This window comes from Pyrus communis, chromosome 14, assembly GCF_041283825.1.
Source record: "Pyrus communis isolate YQ-2024b chromosome 14, ASM4128382v1, whole genome shotgun sequence".
NCBI classification, from domain to species: domain Eukaryota; kingdom Viridiplantae; phylum Streptophyta; class Magnoliopsida; order Rosales; family Rosaceae; genus Pyrus; species Pyrus communis.
In genome coordinates, this window is record NC_142578.1 from 21,599,161 (window position 1) to 21,618,852 (window position 19,692).

General features: G+C 37.4%; 2 protein-coding genes across 3 annotated transcripts; one reads left to right on the forward strand and one right to left on the reverse strand.

The window, feature by feature from the left end:
- Nucleotides 1-1,096: 1,096 nt before the first annotated feature.
- LOC148691388 (defensin Ec-AMP-D1-like) lies at nucleotides 1,097-1,762 on the forward strand. Its single transcript, XM_088684541.1, has 2 exons — nucleotides 1,097-1,213; nucleotides 1,374-1,762. The coding sequence occupies exons 1-2, from the start codon at nucleotides 1,150-1,152 to the stop codon at nucleotides 1,580-1,582; spliced, it is 273 nt and encodes a 90-aa protein (XP_088540667.1). The 5' UTR covers nucleotides 1,097-1,149; the 3' UTR covers nucleotides 1,583-1,762.
- A 3,298-nt stretch (nucleotides 1,763-5,060) lies between these two features.
- On the reverse strand, nucleotides 5,061-8,989 carry LOC137712098 (FT-interacting protein 3). 2 transcript variants are annotated; one of them, XM_068451242.2, is made up of 3 exons: nucleotides 8,535-8,989; nucleotides 8,093-8,128; nucleotides 5,061-7,809 (listed from the first exon to the last, which is right to left on the reverse strand). In XM_068451242.2, exon 3 carries the CDS (start codon nucleotides 7,689-7,691, stop codon nucleotides 5,376-5,378), a length of 2,316 nt encoding a protein of 771 aa, XP_068307343.2. In that variant the 5' UTR covers nucleotides 7,692-7,809; nucleotides 8,093-8,128; nucleotides 8,535-8,989; the 3' UTR covers nucleotides 5,061-5,375. The 2 variants fall into 2 exon arrangements, with proteins under 2 accessions (XP_068307343.2, XP_068307344.2); XM_068451243.2 differs by lacking the exon at nucleotides 8,093-8,128 and having other exon boundaries at nucleotides 8,535-8,843.
- Nucleotides 8,990-19,692: the final 10,703 nt, after the last annotated feature.

The window sequence follows — 19,692 nt, forward strand, 5'->3', positions numbered from 1 at the left end:
CTGATCTAATATAGGCACAATCCGTGGTTATATTGCATTTGACAATGGACAAGACCCTTGGTAGAAAATGAGACTCTTTATCACATCTAGATTACTAATGGCACAGTGTCCGCAGTAGATTGCAATCTATCACAGACATTGACTATGGTAGATAAGTTTTTTTCTGGGTTGATGAGGGGTGTGGTTGTATCTAGAATGGACTGCTTGCATATCTTCCGAAAGGAGAATCAAACCACGGATGTAGTTCTAAGAAAGAATAGTGTGATACTTGGATATGAGAGATGGCGATGTGTATATATATGCCATTTTTAATTTAATTTTTAAGTTTTAAATAAGCATGTTAGTATTACATAGTTGTGAGGTTCATGTTAAAAAACAGTAAATTTTGTGTTCATGTAATTACTATATTACCCCTGATTTTTATTTTTGTTATATGTTTTGGTTAGAGGGTTGGAATGCTGACTTTATAGAATTTTAGTTGACAATCAGAATTCTATTGATATGTAGTTTAGATAACAACCAAATCAATTATGACCATGCAAATTCTAACAATGAAATATAGCATTCCAAGAGGAGGGCTTGATTCTCAAGGAAATGAGCAAACGCTTGAAGTATTGATCCACCTTTCGATTGGGCCATAAAAACTTTACCCAAAAAAAAGGTTATGTATCAAACTAGGTAGAACAAAAATCAAATATATGTGCTTGAATACAAAAAAACAAAAAAAAACACTGAAAGAGACAATTGTGATAGGGAAAATGTAGGAACAATTTCAACTGGTAGTCTAGTGGTGAGGGTGAGAGGGGTGATGTGCAGAAATAGGCTAAAAATTCCAAGTTCGAACTCCTTTTTTGTACCCTGAAGCAATATTTCCATTTGAGGAGACATAGAGCCACTATCTCTCCTCAAATGTAGGATGCCAAAAAATGATGAGCTAAAATAGGGTTTTGTTCTTGCCTCTTGGAGATGAAATTTTTTTCAGCCCTTCTATTTTTACCATAGAACGCCCTTTAAGGAAATACACTTAAATTTTTTCCTACAAACTCTATATAAAGACCTTCAAAGTTAATTCTTTGAATCAACAGCTCTTTCTTTATCTTACTTATTTCACACGCGTGCAAAGATCACTCACGCACCCCAAAAATCAAGATGGAGCGTTCCAGGCGTTTGTTTTCAACTATCTTCATCCTCCTCCTCCTTCTGGTGGCTATTGGTATCTATCTCTTTCCTCATCTTAACTTCATCTTTATGCCTAACAATGAAATAAAATTTATATATATTGAAAGAAGTTTTGAGTTCAAATACTCATTCTCCCGGTGATGAAAAAGAAAACCAGGATTTTATGGGTTGACATATCGATGCATGTTTGGCAGGAACGGGACCAATGGTTGCTGAGGGGAAGACAAAAGAGAAGTCATCGAAGAATGAGAAGTCGTCGAAGACATGTGAGTCTCCAAGCCATAAATACCGCGGCATTTGCTTCAGGTCAAGCAATTGTGCAACTACATGCAAAAAAGAGGGATTTATGGGAGGCAAATGTACTGGCTTCCGGATGAGATGTGTATGCACTAAAAAATGTTAAGTCATACAAAAACTATCATGCGTGCATGGGAACAAATGACCTTTTGTTTTGTTTTGTTTGTTTGAAAGAGAATAAATAACTGAACCCTAATCCACTACGGGGGTTTTTGTCCTTGTTTTGTTTTTGCGCGTTAACCGCACAATTAAATAAAGGGATGTGCTATCCATACACCTCAAATTACTTTTCACACACCTCTTGTTAATTTTTGTCCGTTGATCTTTTTCAATTCATCCGATCCTACGGCCGAAAATTAGAATGATGTGTGAGAAGTAATATGGGGTGTGTGGATATCACACCCCTTAAATAAAATCTTCGTAATAAAAACATCGTTGCATTAGTGAATGCATTGCACTGATACTTTTTTTTTTTAAATAAAAAAAAATTGTCTTTTATTTTTATTTTTAGAACAAATATAGTTAAATCATAATTCTATTGATCACATTATCAATGGGACGGATGATACCGCTCATCCTATGCGTGGATATGCGTTGTAATATTAGTTGTTTTCACTTTGGAAAAAAAAAAGTAGAGTGATCTACACATTTATTTTTTATCTTTTATACACTTTTTGTGAATTTTTGTCTTTTGATCATTTTCAACTAATTTAATCCGACGATCATAAATTAAGAAGAGCGTATAAAAGGTAAAAAATGGTGTGTGTGAATAACAAAACACTCCCAAAGCCACGAGAGCACATCAATATTTAAATATTTCCGAGGTAACATTTTGAATAGGTAACAAGATTTCTAGTCGGATATATGGTAAGAGCAATATCTTCTTCGTAATATTATTTCATCTGGAAAAAAAAAACAACCAATACTGTCAAATTTTTGGTGGAAGTGAATATACAAAGATCTTCTTTTATAATAAGTTATCTAGTGATATATGACATCCTTGTTTTTCTTATTGTTATTTTAAAAAGACTCAATAGCTTATCTCAAACTAAGGTGCCAAAACCTTAAGGGTTTCCAAACCGGATAATGCAAAGGAAATTAAATTTTGTAAACTAAACTATGTGGATGTTGATGATTGAATTATACTTAAATATTAATTAACGTGCTTGTTTTTTATTAGTAACATATCATTTAGTTTACAAATTTAATTTTCTTAACATTATTAAAACCTTAATATTCATGGCCACAACCTTTATGTGCTCATATACTTTACCTACTTACATGCGCAAATAGTTAACCACCTACCCACCTCAAGTAGCTAACTAACTAACTACCTAACTCAAATGTCTCCCACTAGAAAAAAGAATAAGTGTTTTTTTAGGGTAAGAATGAATGTGTTTGGTGTTGTACATGAGTGCATAGGATGAATGTGTTTGGTGTTGTACATGAGTGCATAGGCAATGTAGAGTGTCCAAGAAGGAAATTAAAGAGAGAATGAGAAAGAGGTCACTGATTTGAACATAGTGACATTAACTAGAGCATATATGTTTTTTTTCATGCATTCAAATTTGAATTTTTCTCTAGCAATTGATATTAGGTTAGATTAGAGTACCGCTTTTATCAAAGAAAAAGAATGTCACTAATGATACGGTCTACTATTAGATTTGAGTCATTGAGTTTCGTAAATGATGAATTTGATATCACATTATTGTGTTAAGTCCACTGTGTAATTTGCGCCAAATACCCTCACACTGTAATGTAAAATATTGTTATGTAAAAATTATTTCGGAAGTCCAATCGAAGTTGATCATTAGTTTAGTCTACAGTTGGGGAGAAATTAGCACTATTCATAATCTACAGTGAATTGGCTTGATTTTGATTTATTTACCATTTTGCCATTCTTAACAAAATGTGTTGATTTTGATTTATTTACCATTTTGCCATTCTTGTTTGGGTTACTGCTTTTGGGTCCAATGTAGCCTCCGGCTTGGATCAGGCCTACACTCAAACAGCCCACACAGACGCCTAAATGACTTTTTTGCCTGTTAAGATTCCAGATCTGACGGACAGGGATAAAAAGTGTGGGGGTACTTTTGTCATTGAAGATCTGGGAGGGGTGTCTGCTTCGTCTCATCGAAGAGCGGGTGACATCTATCCCTTGATAAGAAAACTAATAAGATCGACCAAAAAAAATGATAAGAAACTAAATTAGGTTCTAAGTTGGAAAATGATCAACACATACTCATGTTTAACCCTCGCCACATATCGTTTTTCATTCAATATAATAGCTAAAAATAAAAAATAATGTATAATTTGCTAAAATAATTGAAAATCATTGTCCTTTAAGTTTTATAACATCTTCTAAAAATTATAAAACAAATAAAACAAGACTTAGAAAAGTTGTAAGAATTAAAAATAATTAATTAATTAATTAAAAAAAATTAAATAAATAAGACAGGTACGCCAACGGCCAACCTACCTAGAACTCAGAAACAAACAGCCATAGAGTTCCAAGAATCAATGCCCATTCATTTTAAGGTAACTTTTACTCTACAATTACTCAACTTTAGACCCTCTATAATTTTATGCTCGCACGGGGGAGTGGAAGTGCATGCTGGATTTCATGATCATTGCAGAATTTAATTCAGTCTTTGTTCTTTTATGCCCTTATATTACGAAGCACTCTAATTTACGAGAAGAGGAACTCATAATCGAAAGCATGTTAACAACTTAAGTAGAATGAATTCATCGTCACCAATACGTTTTCATCTAGTAATGCATTATCATGTATGTATTATTTGACCGAGACGGCATATAACGGTGAATCTGTTCATTTGTAAAAGTAGAAAACTGACACACCACCCAACCAACCGACATGATTCTTGAAACAAATGTTAAGGAGATGAAAAATAAGATTAAACTGCATGAGCAATCTTTGTCTGTCCCCAGAACTTGAATTTTATACCCAACTAAAATAGACTAACTCGAATTAAATAGGTCATATACCAAGTGTCCCTGTTTTTGCTTAATCATTTGAGTCGCTATCCAAACACTTCATCGTCACATGCATTTAATAAATTGGTTATGCTATATAATATACACATGCATTATACATAGTATTATATCGCTGTCACACATGTACAAAATTCTAATGGATAATGTGTTAAATTTTCACTCGTCGCCCCATGTTTAAAATTCCCTTTTATTAATAATTTCAATCCCTCTTCCCTTAATAATAATAAATTCAAGGGGCAGGTAGCCTACATCTTGTGAGAGCTATGTCGTCCAAAAATAATAGAAAATATTCGGCTCATTTACTCCGATCATTCGTCCTTACTGACAAATCACATTTCGACGCGTGCATAAACATTCTTTTTACGCTTTGAATCGAATAATTTCGTTCGTGATAAGGAGCCAAGCAATGTTCTTTCATAACCTACTCTTAAACATTACGCATCAAATCTCAACACTATTATTCTTTCCCACAGGTCATGTGTACGAAAAAGACAACCAAATCGCCACACCAAAACCCCGAAAAGACACCGAAACAGATGTTCAACCTGATGGGCTTATCAAAACGTGAGTTCAAAAATACTGAAGAAGTAATTAAGCATAAAATGGTTCAACATTCCAATCACAGCCTACAAAATTACAAATGGACATAAACTAGTCACCTTAGATAGAAGTTTTTTGCGGAAAACTAGTCACCTTCAAGACGAGGTCTAAATACATCATATACCAGAAGCGTCGCGCTCTCGATGCTCCTCGTTGCAGCTAAGCATTCAACACGAAACAGCTCAATGAGGTACTGCATCTTCTTCAGTAACTAAACACAATATAGCGCAAAGTAGAATGCCCTGCCACTCAAAGGCAACTCAAAATAAATAAAACGGTCTTCCTCACAGCATGCAGTCAGTTCTAGCCGGCAACCTCCTGAAGAAATTCAGTGGCACTGAGGGAAGCTTGTGACGGAATCTGGGGTGTCTCAGCACATAAAATCCAGTAAGAAGAGCCACAACCTGGAACGGTGTAACATACAAGATAATCGCTGCAATCAGACAGAAAAGCACGAACAAAGCGGTCGCTCTTGGATCTCTCCAGCTCAGTAAAGATTGCAGCCTCTCCCCTTGAGTAGCCAAGTCACCAACCACTGTCTGAATTCTCCCTGCAATACTCCTCAACCTATCATATCGCATCCTCACTATGTCAGAAGGCCGTGAAGTAGGGAATGTATCAAACTCTTCATCAAGTTCATCAGGATGTGCAGAATCTGCATGAGACAGACGAGTGTCCATGTGAGGAGGGTGCCTAGGCCTCCATCTGTAATACCAAACTCCAATCAAGAAGAGGTAGAGGAAAATTGTAGGCAATATCAGCTCCGGGTACATGACCAGTATAATAAACAAGATGTGAATGAGCACGGTAGTAATGGGGTTTTTCCAATTGCAGATTTGGTCAAACCATTTTCCAACAGCAATTATCCCACCCAAAACATTCATAATCCTGAAGAAGTTAGCTTTGCTTCTTCTCATACTCCACATGTGGGAGCCCACATCCAGCATGTACTCAACCACTTCATTCCTCAACGGAGGTTCAGCACGACTCAGCCTCATTGATACAATCTGAGTAGCCTGGTGCCTCAAGCTATCGAGCTGACTTACAGTTAATGGATGAATATAGTGCATTTTTGGCAGCAGTGGCTGTGAGTACATGTGCATCATGTTAAGCAGAGAAGAGCAAGTGAACCTCACGGCCATATGAATTTCACCCATCTTCTTTACACCATTTGGGTGCAGAACCAAAAGAGGGTACGAGTGTGTATAAACCCGATCAGTCTCAAGGGTGGAGAGACGAATCCTTACCTTCCCAATTCTTGCATCCCTGGCCTTTTCTCCCCCATGCAGATGACAGTTATCAAATACCCCAATTGTTATGACAGTACAAGGATCATAGACTTCCCATGTGTACTGCTCATTCCACTTGGGCGTAAAGCTATCAATAATGGTTCTTGTTCGAACCCATTTCTGCCCGTATTTCGCCACACAATAAGCATCTGTTGTACCTCTCCCGTCCTTGGTCTTCATTGGCATCAATCCCTGAGCATTCAGAATCCCCACTTCAAGGACCCCAATGCTGGACTTCCACAACGGTTTTGCTGTCGGTCGAAGATCGCTACTATAGTGTGTTGATTCATCGAGGACATGGTAACCACCTTCCAGACAGATCCTCATATGAATCCTGCTTGCAAACTTGATTTCCTTTTTCTTTTCCCCTTCTACAGTAACATGTTTCTCAAGATTGTGCCAGCTAGTGTTTACAGGTTTATGATCATACCGTCGGTGCACATACTGCAGAGGAATAGCACATCTCCCCAGAATTTCATCCTTGTTAGGTGCAATTCTGTCCTCCACACTCAAAATCAAGGGCTCCTCAAAAGGTTCTGATGCTACAAACATTAGATCTTCGTTCCACATGGGATTTATGCTTCTGCTTGGAGAAACCCTAGTCCTCAAAGCTTGATTTCCCAGGATGGCCTTCACATAAACTTCAGGATACCTACCCTTATCACTTGGTATCAAATCCTGAGCTTCAATCACATTAACCCTCAAATACCAAAGCTTAGGAGAGAGATACACCTTTGATCGGATATTTGAAAGACTGTCAGCTCCGCTAATTGTGGCAGCATCGGAATGCCATGCTTCGGGAAAAGCTTCATCGGCTTGGGTGCCCATCCATACAGCCAACATCAGCTCTCCCCTAGCCTTGTTCGCCCTATGATCTTCCAATCTATACCACTGTGGTGCCAGAGGACTGTCAGGAGGAACACGTTTTGGAACCTCATTCAGGTCAAAAGCAACTCGGCCTATCAAATCGTCCTTCACAACATCCTTGTCCTTCACAATGACCTCAAGAACCGTAGCCTGAATACGATCTTTCGAAAATGCAAAAACCTGGTTCCACTCCGGATTTGTCTTCTTCTCAAAATGTCGAGTAGCGCCTCTGTAATTCCCAAGCCTAACTTCCACATAAGGGTCACAGCTACCAGTAACATCTTTCGCGGGCAAGTCCTTCGCCTTAACAACCCGGACATATAGGTACTGCATCTGCTCAACGAGGTCATAAGTGCTCGTAAGCTTGTCACCGGAGATCCTCCCCCCACCGAGGTGGGGTTTGGTCTCCTTCAAAGCAAAGTCTTCCGATGGAGGTCTCTGCATCTTTCTGGTTGAAAACCAGAGATGCCCAGATGGTAAAAATGAAGAAGTTGAAGTTGAACGGTTGGTTTAAATAAGGTTAAGGAACTAGTTTTGAATTAATTCAAATGTTCCCAGAAACCTAAAACATCGGAAAAACAAAATTAAGTAGTCGTTAGGTACAAGGAAAACCAAAAGCCTAGTCAAGCAAAAGCGACCTAAATTCTAGGAATATCCAAAACAGCAACCACATTATCTAAACCAAACAAATAAAATACTACAAATTACCATGTTAAGATCTCAGAACCAAAAACCTAGGCAAACAAAACGCATACACATCTGAAATCATTGATTAATTATTTATTTAATTAACTAACAATAGATTAGAGAATCTTAGATCTTTAAATTGGGGTTTAAACAGTAACCTTTCGCAGCAGCGGAGAAAAATCCAGGCTTCAGATCTGAAACCACAACAACCCAAAGTCATAAAACACAAACAGAACAGTGAGAGAATCGAAGGTACTTTTCATATAATGTGTTTGGATGCCGAGAAAATGTGGAAAAGTGAAAAACAAAACATGGACACCCAAATGATTTTGCTTTTCTGTGAACCCAGAAAAGCAAAAATATTTGTGACTAAATCCAGAACATTACTTTCCTATCAGGAACTTAAGAAACTTAAATTTTGCAGTTTCCAATTTTTTTTTCTCTTTTATTTTCATCAGATTTCCCAGAAAATAAAACAGAGCAAAAAGATGGAGAAACCAGAAAAATATACAGAAGTGAGAGCATAAACAAAAAGCATCAGAAAACCCTTAACAATGTCGGCGGAGGTGGGATGGTAAGAGGGTGAGAGAGAAAGTTTACCTCTTGAGAAGGAAGAAGATGACTCACAACCCCAAAAATGCTCATATTTTGTAAGAAAAAAAAAACAAATAAATTGGAAAATAAATATAAAATGCCTCTCAGATGGAAGCAGTGGACGAGGGATTCATTGGGTTTGGTGAGAAGGAGAGATCAAAGTGATAAGGATGAAGAAGAAGCGGTCTCGTCCATTCTAGAGAGAGAAACTGCTGAAGGGGTAGTGAGAGAAGCAGAGAGAGCGCTCTTTTGCTTTTTGGGTGGGATCTGTTGAATATGTGAGAGAGATACAGAGACAGAGACTAGTCATTCTCCATTTTTTTTCTTTCTTTTTGCTTTTTACGCTCTCTCTATTCTTTCCCTCTCCTCTTTCTCTCTCTGTTGGCGTTTCAGAGTGGTGGGGTGAGGTTGGAAAATGGACGGGTCAAGCATGTGGAGGACTGTTGTCGGACCTCGCACGTGTGTCCCCATTTGGGTTTGTGGGAGGAATATTAGGAATAACAAGGGACAAGCTCCACACATATTACGGGATTACAACGTATTACTGTCTTTTCAATTTTTCAATAATATAAAAAATATAAATTTTTGTAATTCATTTGGTTCTTTTTTTTTTTTTTAAATGAGATCCGCATGAGTTGTCGGGTCTTATTTTTATTAGAAAGAATGTGAGCATGATGCACTTGCATAATAGATGAAGCCATTTAATTCTAACACATAGTTAACGATATATTAAACGTTACTGCTTAGTAATTCACATCACAACAAGATATATATGATAATATACATAGTATGAGTAGCACGCCAACGATTTTGTGACCGCGGCTTATGACCTTGTTAGTTTGACCACCCGTACGCTAGAATCTCTTATTTATTGGGCTTATGACCTTGGTAGCATGTTCTCATACTATATAATAGAATGTTAGCAAAGAAAGGAATTAACCGAAATATTATTTAAATTACTAAGGCAAGACCTTTTTTTGTTAGCTTAAGATAACCCTGAACCACTCAAACGAGTACTTACGCACAGGAATGAAAACATTGATTTTATCAATTGACCTAACTGATGTTTGTAATTATTATTTTTAATCCACATGTTAATATCTTTGCATAATATTCTTTTCAACATAGTAAAATACAACAACTAAGACAAAATCCAAAATTTCAAATCTTGATTTGTGTGGCTGTGTTTTATTTGTTCACAATCTTAGATCTAACTTGAATTTCACGTATTTATAATAATTAAAGATGCCACTTTAGAAATCATTAACATTATATAATATATATATTATTGTATCAAAAGAGTGCAAAGAGTTGGATGGGATGTCTTACCAGAATGTGCCCTGTTGGACTATCTAAGCAAGTGGTGGTGATGGTTCCGACTTCTGATTGCTTGGCAATTGGTGGGTTAAGTTCAGGTGGCGTTTGTTTGGGCCCGATGACAGGACCTAGTTTGGAACTTTCTTTGGGCTTTTACCGTTTAAACTGGAACATAAAATAATGTTGTTGTTTGAATAGATCAAAAAGTTTGATGATTGTAACTTGTAAGTTATGAGAAAATCTTCACACTTCGATATTTAAGGATATTCTTCCTCTTCTTCATTTATATGTTTATATGTTTATGGTTTAGCTCAAATTGTTGTCTTCTAATATAAATATATCACTGTGAATAGTGAAAGTTGTCTTTATTAAACAAGTTGCCTTTTGGGCATGTAATGGCATCTTTAACGGAGACACTAAATGAAGTCCTTAAATATAAAGACAAAAGGCTTTCGATGGGTCGGAATATAAGTTCTCAAAGTAATTCAACATATAAGGATTCACTGGATACCTAAAGAATTGTATATAGGGACTCGAAGAGTGGTCACCGAGTGGGAAATAAACCCACTCACGTGGGAGTAGTGCAAACCTTTTGTTTTTTTTTTTTTTTTTTTTTTTTTTTTTTTTTTTGCCTTTTGAAAACTCCTCTTTTCAATGCTCAATCAGTTCTTACATTTATAAACAACTTTAACATGTATTTTAATTTAAATTTACACTTTTAAAATGTTTTATATCACTAAATCACTGAAAAATGAAATCATTCAAGATAAAATCATGGTGAACTTCATCCGAAAACTCATTATTTATGACATACCTCGACCTAGATAACTAGGTAGACTATGAATCAGACAGCCTTAGCCGACACCGTGTGATGACAAAGCCATAAGTAAGGTAATTACTATGTTACTATTAATTATTTTCAAGTTCAATAAAAATCCTACAAAATCTCCCAATATGTACAATAATACCAAAAGCAATCCTGCATGAAAACTTAGTTAAAACACAACTTCACCAAATGCATACCAGTGGGTTATCCTTTTTATTACATGTCACATAAGTTTAGAGCACAAAAGTAAAGTAACAGTAAACGCAAGTGGTCATGCAGTAGTCACGTGATGTGCAAGTGTAACTTTGGTTTTATTATTACAACTATGATAAAGACAAAAATTATGATCACCCTACTCCGTATAAGAGATGTAATATTGTCAAGCCCACTTGTCGTCAATTGTTGCAGCTTCCATCCCACTAGATCTTGAGGGTGAAAAATAAAGTGTGCGTGAATCATAGTCAATCAATATAACGCCCATTTTAGAAAGCTTGTATAATTTTAAACTACATACTAGTATCTACTATCTACTACATATATAGTTGACAATTACATGTCAGTCACAAATCAGAATTCATACATGAGGAACTACAATACATTACTAGTATCTACTAGTGCGAGTACATGCACTTATGTATACACGGGCGTCAACCTGTATGATGCTAGCATCTACTAGCTATCTATCATACTGGTGAGTACTAGCATATGTAGCATCTACTAGAAAATATAAGAGAGCTTTAATAAAAAGGGCATTCCCAAACCCATTTTTTAACTAAAAACTATCTAATAACTTTATTTAATGAAAAAAGACTTGAATTTTAATGAAAAAGATCAAAAGTTTAATATAATAGAAAAAATGATAAGAAAAACTAAAATAGCTTACCCATATTCCCAACCCCCCTCCCTCTCAAAGAAATTCAAAATAAAAAACTTTCGTGAAATGGGAGAGCTAGGGTTAGGGCTCTTGAGTCTGGCCCTTTTGGTGGGCGGCGACGGCACTACTTACGGGGGTAAAGTTGCGTTTAGATTATTCGGTTTTTGGAGGATTATTAGGTTAGCTAATTGGTGGTGGCTAGTGTGTAACAATTTAGCTAATTTGCTTGAAACTAAAGGGTGGTCCACTAGATTAGGGTTTTCTTAAAGTTTTTTAGATGCGTGATTTCAGTCTCGGAGTCATGTGCGGGGTTTGTTCATAGGAATTGAAGGGTTGTTAAGGATTGGATTTGCTTGGGCAAGAAGGTGTTTCGTTGGGTTAAATCATTAAGGTTCGCTAAGTCTAGTCCTAGTTTTGGTTTTGCTGTGAAAAGTCGCTTGATATTCCAAGTTACTCTGATGGTTTTAAGTTTGTCAGATTTTATTTGCATGCATACTTGTTAGATCCTTTTACTAATAATTGTTTGCTTCATAGTTGTTATGGTTCTCATTGGTTAACCTCTTTTGGTTGCGCTTTTAATTATTTTTTATTAGGATTGCTTGATTACATATGGCTCATCTCTCAAATTTTCAAAGTGTATGTGTTAATTGCTTGGCCTAGATTCACTAAGTTTATGTTACTTAGATGGTTGCCTTGTCTTGATTACTTAAAACACATCATTATCTTTTTTGAGATTTTTTCGATGACCAATTACTGCCTCACTAGCTTCATTATGACCACTGATGAGGAAGCCAACTGGTGTAAGGAAAACCTTCTGTGGGAGTTTTCTCTTTTTTTTTACGGTTGGGTTCCTTTCATCTTTTGCTATTTATACTGGGACTATCTTCTCTGGTACCTCACACTTCAGCTTTTTGTTTTTTAACTTAAACCTTCCTTGGATAGTTTCTGTTACCATGGCCAACTCTCAATTTGTCGCTTTTAACTCCAACCTCATTAGGATACCTCGAATTTGCACTAACCAACACATTCCTAGTTGGGTTAATCCATTCCCCATCCCTCAACCTAGTGAAGATCATTTTGTAGTGGAAAAAGCTTTTAGCACCTTCACCATAGAGCATGGTGTCACTAAGGTCAACACCACCCTTTGTTATGATCTGAATGTGGAGCATATGAAGGCTAGAGTTTTTAATGGAAAGATGTTTGGGTAGCCTTTAGAGGCCTGTTTGATCAAGTGGAAACTCTGGAGGAATGAAGTGAAAAGCAATTTCTTTCTCGATCACTACGGAAGGAAATGATTTGCTGTTGAGTTTTCAGATGATGCTGACCTCGAATATGTGTTGAACCATCAACCCTGCTACATTAGGGGGCAAATATTCCAGTTAGAGAATTAGACTCCTGAATTTAGCGATTTGGATTCGATTAATAAGCTGGTGGTATGGGCTAGACTTCCCAGATTGCTTATCAAGTACAAGGAGGAACATATTATCAAAATTATTGCTCAGCCACTAGGAGATGTTGTTAAGGTTGATGAAATCACTCTTGGGCTTAATGGTGTGTTTGTCAAGGTTCTAGTAGAGGTGAATCTCATATTCCCTCTGAAGCAAGCCCTGATTGTCAATGACGATGATGATCATCATATGCTGGTTAGCTATAAGAAGTTGTTTGAAGTGTGTAATCACTGTGGCAGGAGAAGGCTAGATGGGCACACTTGTATAGAGAATGATGTGGAAGACGGATGTTTCCTTATTGAGCGTGTTTTTATGATGAATCGCTTATTTTCCTTGAGGATAAAAAAGTTAATAAAGATGTGAAAGATGGTCTGCATAATGATGTGATGATATGCTTTCTTATGGTAGTTAATCATGAAGATGAAGCAGGAGAAAGTGAGGAACAATGTGTGAGGATGTCTGGTGATCTTCAAAATGAGGAGGGTTGGACCACAGTGGTTCCTAAATGGAAGAAGAAATTGGAGAAGAAGAATGCTATTGAGGATGGTAGTGAAGTGAAAACGCCAAGGGATTTGGGAAAAGAGGTTAGCAACGTAGCCAAATAAAAATGGGTGCCTAGAGCAGATTTAGTCCAAGACTGGAGGAGAACTCCAAGAGGTGGAGATGACATGATTAAGGTAGGGTGTGTTTGGAATCGATTAGTGAGTTTAGTTACTGTGATTTTATTCTATACTTAGGGATAGACGGGAGGAACCCTGAACTTCATAACTCTACAGGTCATTATTCTAACTCTATTATGGATTTGTGATGTGTTTTATATGTATTTAGTGATGTATGACCATGTGTGTTTCTCTTGTGAATGCTTGATGTGTGTTACTGTGATTACTCAAATTATGGACCTGTGATGGGAACTCAGGGGGTTGTGGATAGGGGACAATCTTCTAGGGATACTGTGGCGGCTACCATGGCTGCAAAGGGGAATATGCCACCACCTACTATGCCTAGAATTAGAGGGTGGAGTCCAAGGAAGCGTGTCCGCGAGGAGATAATAATTCAAGAAGGAACTAGCTACCTACATGAGATAGACTGATAAAGTGCTTAGAGTGGAATTGCAAAGGGTGGGGTCGTCAAGATTTTAGTAGTAATTTTAATTTCCTTTGTAATCTAGTTATGCTGGACATTTTCTGTTTAATAGAACCAAAAGTGAAGATGGATAAGGCCCCATTTAATTTCTATTCTAGATATTTTGATAAGGTTTTTTGTTGTTATCGAGTTGGAAGATCTGGGGGCCTTTGTTTATGTTGGAATTCCTCTACAATTTTGATTAATGTTATTAGTTCTTATTCTTGGTTGATTCATTGTGAGGTCAAAGAAACTAGCAATGACTTAGTCCACTTTATAAGTTTTGTTTATGGCTACCCTAAAAAACATTTACAAAATATTCTTTGGGAGGAAATTCTGAGTTTCAATCCAGGGTTAAACCCTTAGTGCTTGATGGGAGACTTTAATAACATTATTTCTTTTGATGAAAAGCTATGAGATAATAGAGTAACCACCACTGATATGAATGCTTTCATCAACTTTTTAAATAAGAGGAACATTCTTTCTTTACCTGTAACAACCCGTCCCGGGAATTACGGAACAAAAAGGGTATTTTTGTATTTTCACTAAGTTTGGGGATATTTTCCTTTTAAAAATGGTTTTTGGGTCTTAAATGGTGTGTCCAAGGGGGGCCCACCCTTGATTTGTCCCCCGATTCATTTCCCATTTTCTTTCTTTTTCTTATTTTTATAACTTTCTCTCTCTTTCATCTCTTCTCTTCCTGTAACCTCATCTTTCTCTCCCTCTTCTTCTCCTCTCTTTCTTTCTCTTGTGTGACTCCCAGACCTCTCTCTCCCTTTGTGATCTCTCCCTCTTTCTCAAGTTTGTCACTCACATAAGCAACAACCCTAAACCAACACCACTGGACGTAGGAACCTCGAGAAAACTCAAGCAAACCTTCATGGAGGCGTCATTGTTCATCATTTTCTCCCATGTGTTTCGTGTTTTTTCGACGTTGAAAATAGCTTGGAGTAGCTTTTCCAAATTTTCCGACGAGCACCGCCCCTTTCGAGGCAATTTTCGACCAAACCACGGCAAGTTGGCCGGCGTGCAAGGGGCAATTGATTATGGCATTTTCGTCTTCGCTAGTTGCGTGGCTCTTCGACAGCTAAGTACTAACTTAGAATCGAGGCATACAATCTCGGTGTCAAGGCACTTCTGCATCGGCATTTTTGAGTCTTCTCGGTGTATGACCTATTCTTTTATTCATTCAATTTTATTTTATTTCTTTTAGTGTTCTAGTTAGTTGTATGCTCTGAACACGTTCCTTAATTGCATATTCATTATTCTTTTATATTTATAAGTCTTATATATCCCTTATTTTCAGCATTTGCACTCAATAAATGGCTTTCGTCACCCTCGGGTGTTGGCCAGCACGTGTCTATTCTATTCGGGGAATATCAGGATCGGGGTGTGTCAGATTGGTATCAGAGCGTGGTTTATTCAGAGCATACTTAGGATCTTCTATTATTGTAGTAGTGCGTCTGTCATGACATCATTTGGATGTCACGACTTCCGGATTTGGTGCCATGCGGCGCAGTTCTGTTTGAATTGTCACCTTCTTGTTGAAATACAAGAATTCATGTCGGGATTATGCTTCAGTAGTAATGAAGTGGATTGTTAGATGACTTTCAACATCGGATTGATACTCTGCAACATGCATTCCTTGGGAATTTCGAACATAATTGGATCTACCTAGGAGCGTTGAGAAACGTAAAAAACCTAAGTGAGTTAAAATTAGAAAATCTGAAGCAGTGTTGTACTCTACGACGTGCGTTCCCTAAGAATTGTGGGCAGAGTCAGCTTTACATTAAAATCTTGGGATACAGAAAAATCTTAGCGGTACAAGTTGGTTAAGATCAACTAGAAATCTAAAACGGTGATATCACTCTGCGACATTCGTTCCTTAGGAATGGCGGGCAGAGTCATCTCTTGGAAATTGCTCCAAACATTTGAAGTGCGTGTTGGAGAAAGCTAGTAAGCACTAGTTGTTACGAAGCTTAGTAAGTGATGATTTGGTGGGATTGAACCAGTGTTTTAGGACTCGTTCCCACTGAGGATACTGGTGTGAATCTGTAGAACGAATTCTCGGTGATTATTCTATTGATAACCTTCTTATTTACTCCAACCCTGAAGTCAAGTTCCGTAACCTTTGACCGTCAGCTTTACACCAAATTCTTTGCACATTGACTTCGTTTAAATTAGATAATTTCTTAAGTGACTCTTCAGCAGCAGACGTTATTCTCACCAATTTCCCAAAAGGAGTTGCGATTCTTCTTGTTATTGTAGTTGGACTCGGATGATGAAGATTCAGACTTGTTTGGATAAACAGATTCCTTCAACTTCACCTAGGTCTAGTAGTAGGCGGTAAACCCTAGCTTAGTGTCCACGTACTTTTCGGTAAAGGTGAACTTAAGCCTCTTGCTTGTAGCCCAACTGACCAGTGCTCTTGTCTACTAACTGTTCAGCCTTGTAATTTTTCAATGTAATGGCTTGAGATTCCACCATATGCACCATTGTACGAAGATCGAGCTTTACTCCGAACTTTTTTGGACTTATCGAGCGTTGGTTTGCTCAAGAACATCACTCTAAGGTAGCCAATTGTGTTACTGCATGCATATGCAGACTGCTTTGTATCTTTCTTCTTTGTCATTATATTGGTTCAGAGGTTCTATGTTTAATTTTTGAACTTTGATTCAGCTGTCACAAAGTATTGTGAATTTCGAAATGTCTTTAGCCTCGTCAAAGCTTGTTAATAGTTTTTAACTATTCTTGAGCTTAGACTTATTTCCTTTTTGGCTAAGAAACTAGTCAACCTTACTATGATGATTGACCAAATAATCATAAACAGTGACTATTATTTCTGCATATTCACCTTCCTTCGTTGGTTGTTTCTTAATGTGAAATGGATCATGCCGGAACATTTTACTGAGGGTAAAAAAAAAAAAAAAAAAAAAAAAAAAGGTTTGTTCTTCGCATGATTTCTCACTCATCCAGATATCTTGTACTCTAGATTTAATGGACTGTTTTGATCCTTAAATTCTTGAGTGTTCTTTTAGCCATCTCGACATGGGTTCTCGCTCAATCGGTGAGGAATTCGTGATCAATCGATTCGGCGGAAGTGTGCGCCCAATTCTTATCAATTTGGACAAGAATGTTAGGAGCATAACCTTTTCACAAGCTTACCAGACTTACCAGAAATAGTTCCACGTGGGTATGAGGTTTAAGTTGTATTTTGGTAAGAAACTGGTGAAGATTATAATGCACGTGAACAACATATTGCATCACTATCTTCACGCTGAATTGAATGGTCACCACTCATTATCTTGCTACAATTCATAATTATCATATCGTACTCTGGTAGACCTTTTAGATGATGTGAAGTGTTCGCCTCAACGCAGCTTTCCACTACCTCGCACCAGGATCCTTCGGCTTGCAAGCATGTGAGCGTGAGGTTTGTGCAGTCTTTTAGTAAGAGTTGGATGAAGGTTTTAGTACAGAAGGTCAGCGGATTGTATCACTATCTTACTATAATTCATAAGCATCACATCAGTTCTTTTCCAACGTTATGTGTTCGTCTCAATGCATCTTTCCACTGCTTCACTTCTAAACCTTATTGTTGTGAGTATATGGATGTCGAAACACTTTTAGCAGATTTATTTGGTGCACTCTGGGATGGCACCATAGCACGATTGAGGCAAAAATTGGATAATCTTTACACTTCTCTCGAAAGGTATGTACTCTCTTTTGTTTTTAGGTTGATCACTTGAGAGTCATTCTTTCCACCAACCTTGATCTTGTTTGACTAGAAATCTGCAACTAAGCAAAAATGGAGGGGTGGTTTGACTAGAAATATCTCCCAAGAGATACTGCTGGTTGAGGAAAGTGACTTCTCGTTTTCTGTTTACTTAGTTCAAGCTTTTGGTTCTACTATTAACATGGTAGTCATTTCTCTTGAATCCCAAGGTACATTTTTCAAATGGGTTCTTTGTTGGCAAAACACTGGAGTAGTTGGTCACATTTGGAAGAACTGAGGAGGATAGGATACTTGGTGCTGGATAGAGTTTTACGATGACAGTTTCTGTTTTGTTCGGTTTGAGTATGGCACTTTTTGTGACGTGATACGAGAGTTTCTACAGGCAACACTGGTTGACAAATGAGTTGTGCAAGCTTGTATTCGGAGGATCGAATTTACGACATGTGAAATTGTGCACCCTCAGGAAATTACTGCTTGTTTATCGAGACAACAAATGTGTGATCGATATTGCGAGCAACCGACTGTGGTATCGATAACTTATTCATTGGGTTCGTTAAGCAAGTAGGCAAGAAGACCCGTCTACGGCAGTTACCGATTCGCTATTGTTGGGACTTGACCTAAAAACACATATGTTCTTGGAGTACGTGACGTTCGTATGCTTGAGCGAGACCCACTCTCATTTTTTAGTTTTGGTTTTCAATATAAGTATTTTAACTTCCTTCATTGTAGTTATTTGTTTTTGTCGTTACAAATGTTTTGGGGGAAGTATTTCCGTTTTCAGTTTTAAGTTCAGCACGAGTTTTCGACCTATATGTTATTACTTATCTATTATGGTGTTATAGTATTTTACGTACATATTTTTGACCTTACGTCAATATATGTTTTCAACTTTATATCTTTATAAAGTTTTTCTACTTTTACAGTGATGGGTAAAGAAGGCATGAGCCTGGAGGCATGAAAGATGGAATCTCGCGACGGGGTAGCATTTTACCTTTTGTGCAACCACTTTGACTTGATTACTTCGCTATATATATATATATTTTTTTTCTTCTCCCTATTTTCGAGTTTTTCAGTGTAGCAAATTATTTTAAATTTCGGGACGAAATTCTTTTAAAGGGGTAGATTGTAACAACCCGTCCCGGAACTTACGGAACAAAAAGGGTATTTTTGTATTTTCACTAAGTTTGGGGATATTTTCCTTTTAAAAATGGTTTTTGGGTCTTAAATGGTGTGCCCAAGGAGGGCCCACCCCTGATTTGTCCCTTGGTTCCTTTCCCCTTTTCATTCTTTTTCTGATTTTTATAACTCTCTCTTTTTCCTCTCTTCTCTTCCCGTAACCTCATCTTTCTCTCCTTCTTCTTCTTCTCTTTTTCTTTCTCTCGTGTGACTCCCGGACCTCTCTCTCTCTTTGTGATCTATCCCTCTTTCTCAAGTTTGTCACTCACATAAGCAACAACCCCAAACCAACACCACTGGACGTAGGAACCTCAGGAAAACTTAAGCAAACCTTCATGGAGGTGTCACAGTTAATCATCTTCTCCAACGTGTTTTGTGTTTTTCCGACGTTGAAAATAGCTTAGAGTAGCTTTTCCAAATTTTCCAGCGAGCACCGCCCCTTTTGAGGCAATTTCCGACCAAACCACGGCGAGTTGGCCGGTGTGCAAGGGGCAATTAATTGTGGCGTTTCCGTCATCGCTAGTTGTGTGGTTCTTCAACAGCTAAGTACTAACTTAGAATCGAGGCATACAATCCTAGTGTCAAGGCACTTCCGCATCGGTATTTTCGAATCCTCTCGGTGTAGAACCTATTCTTTTATTTATTCAATTTTATATTATTTCTTT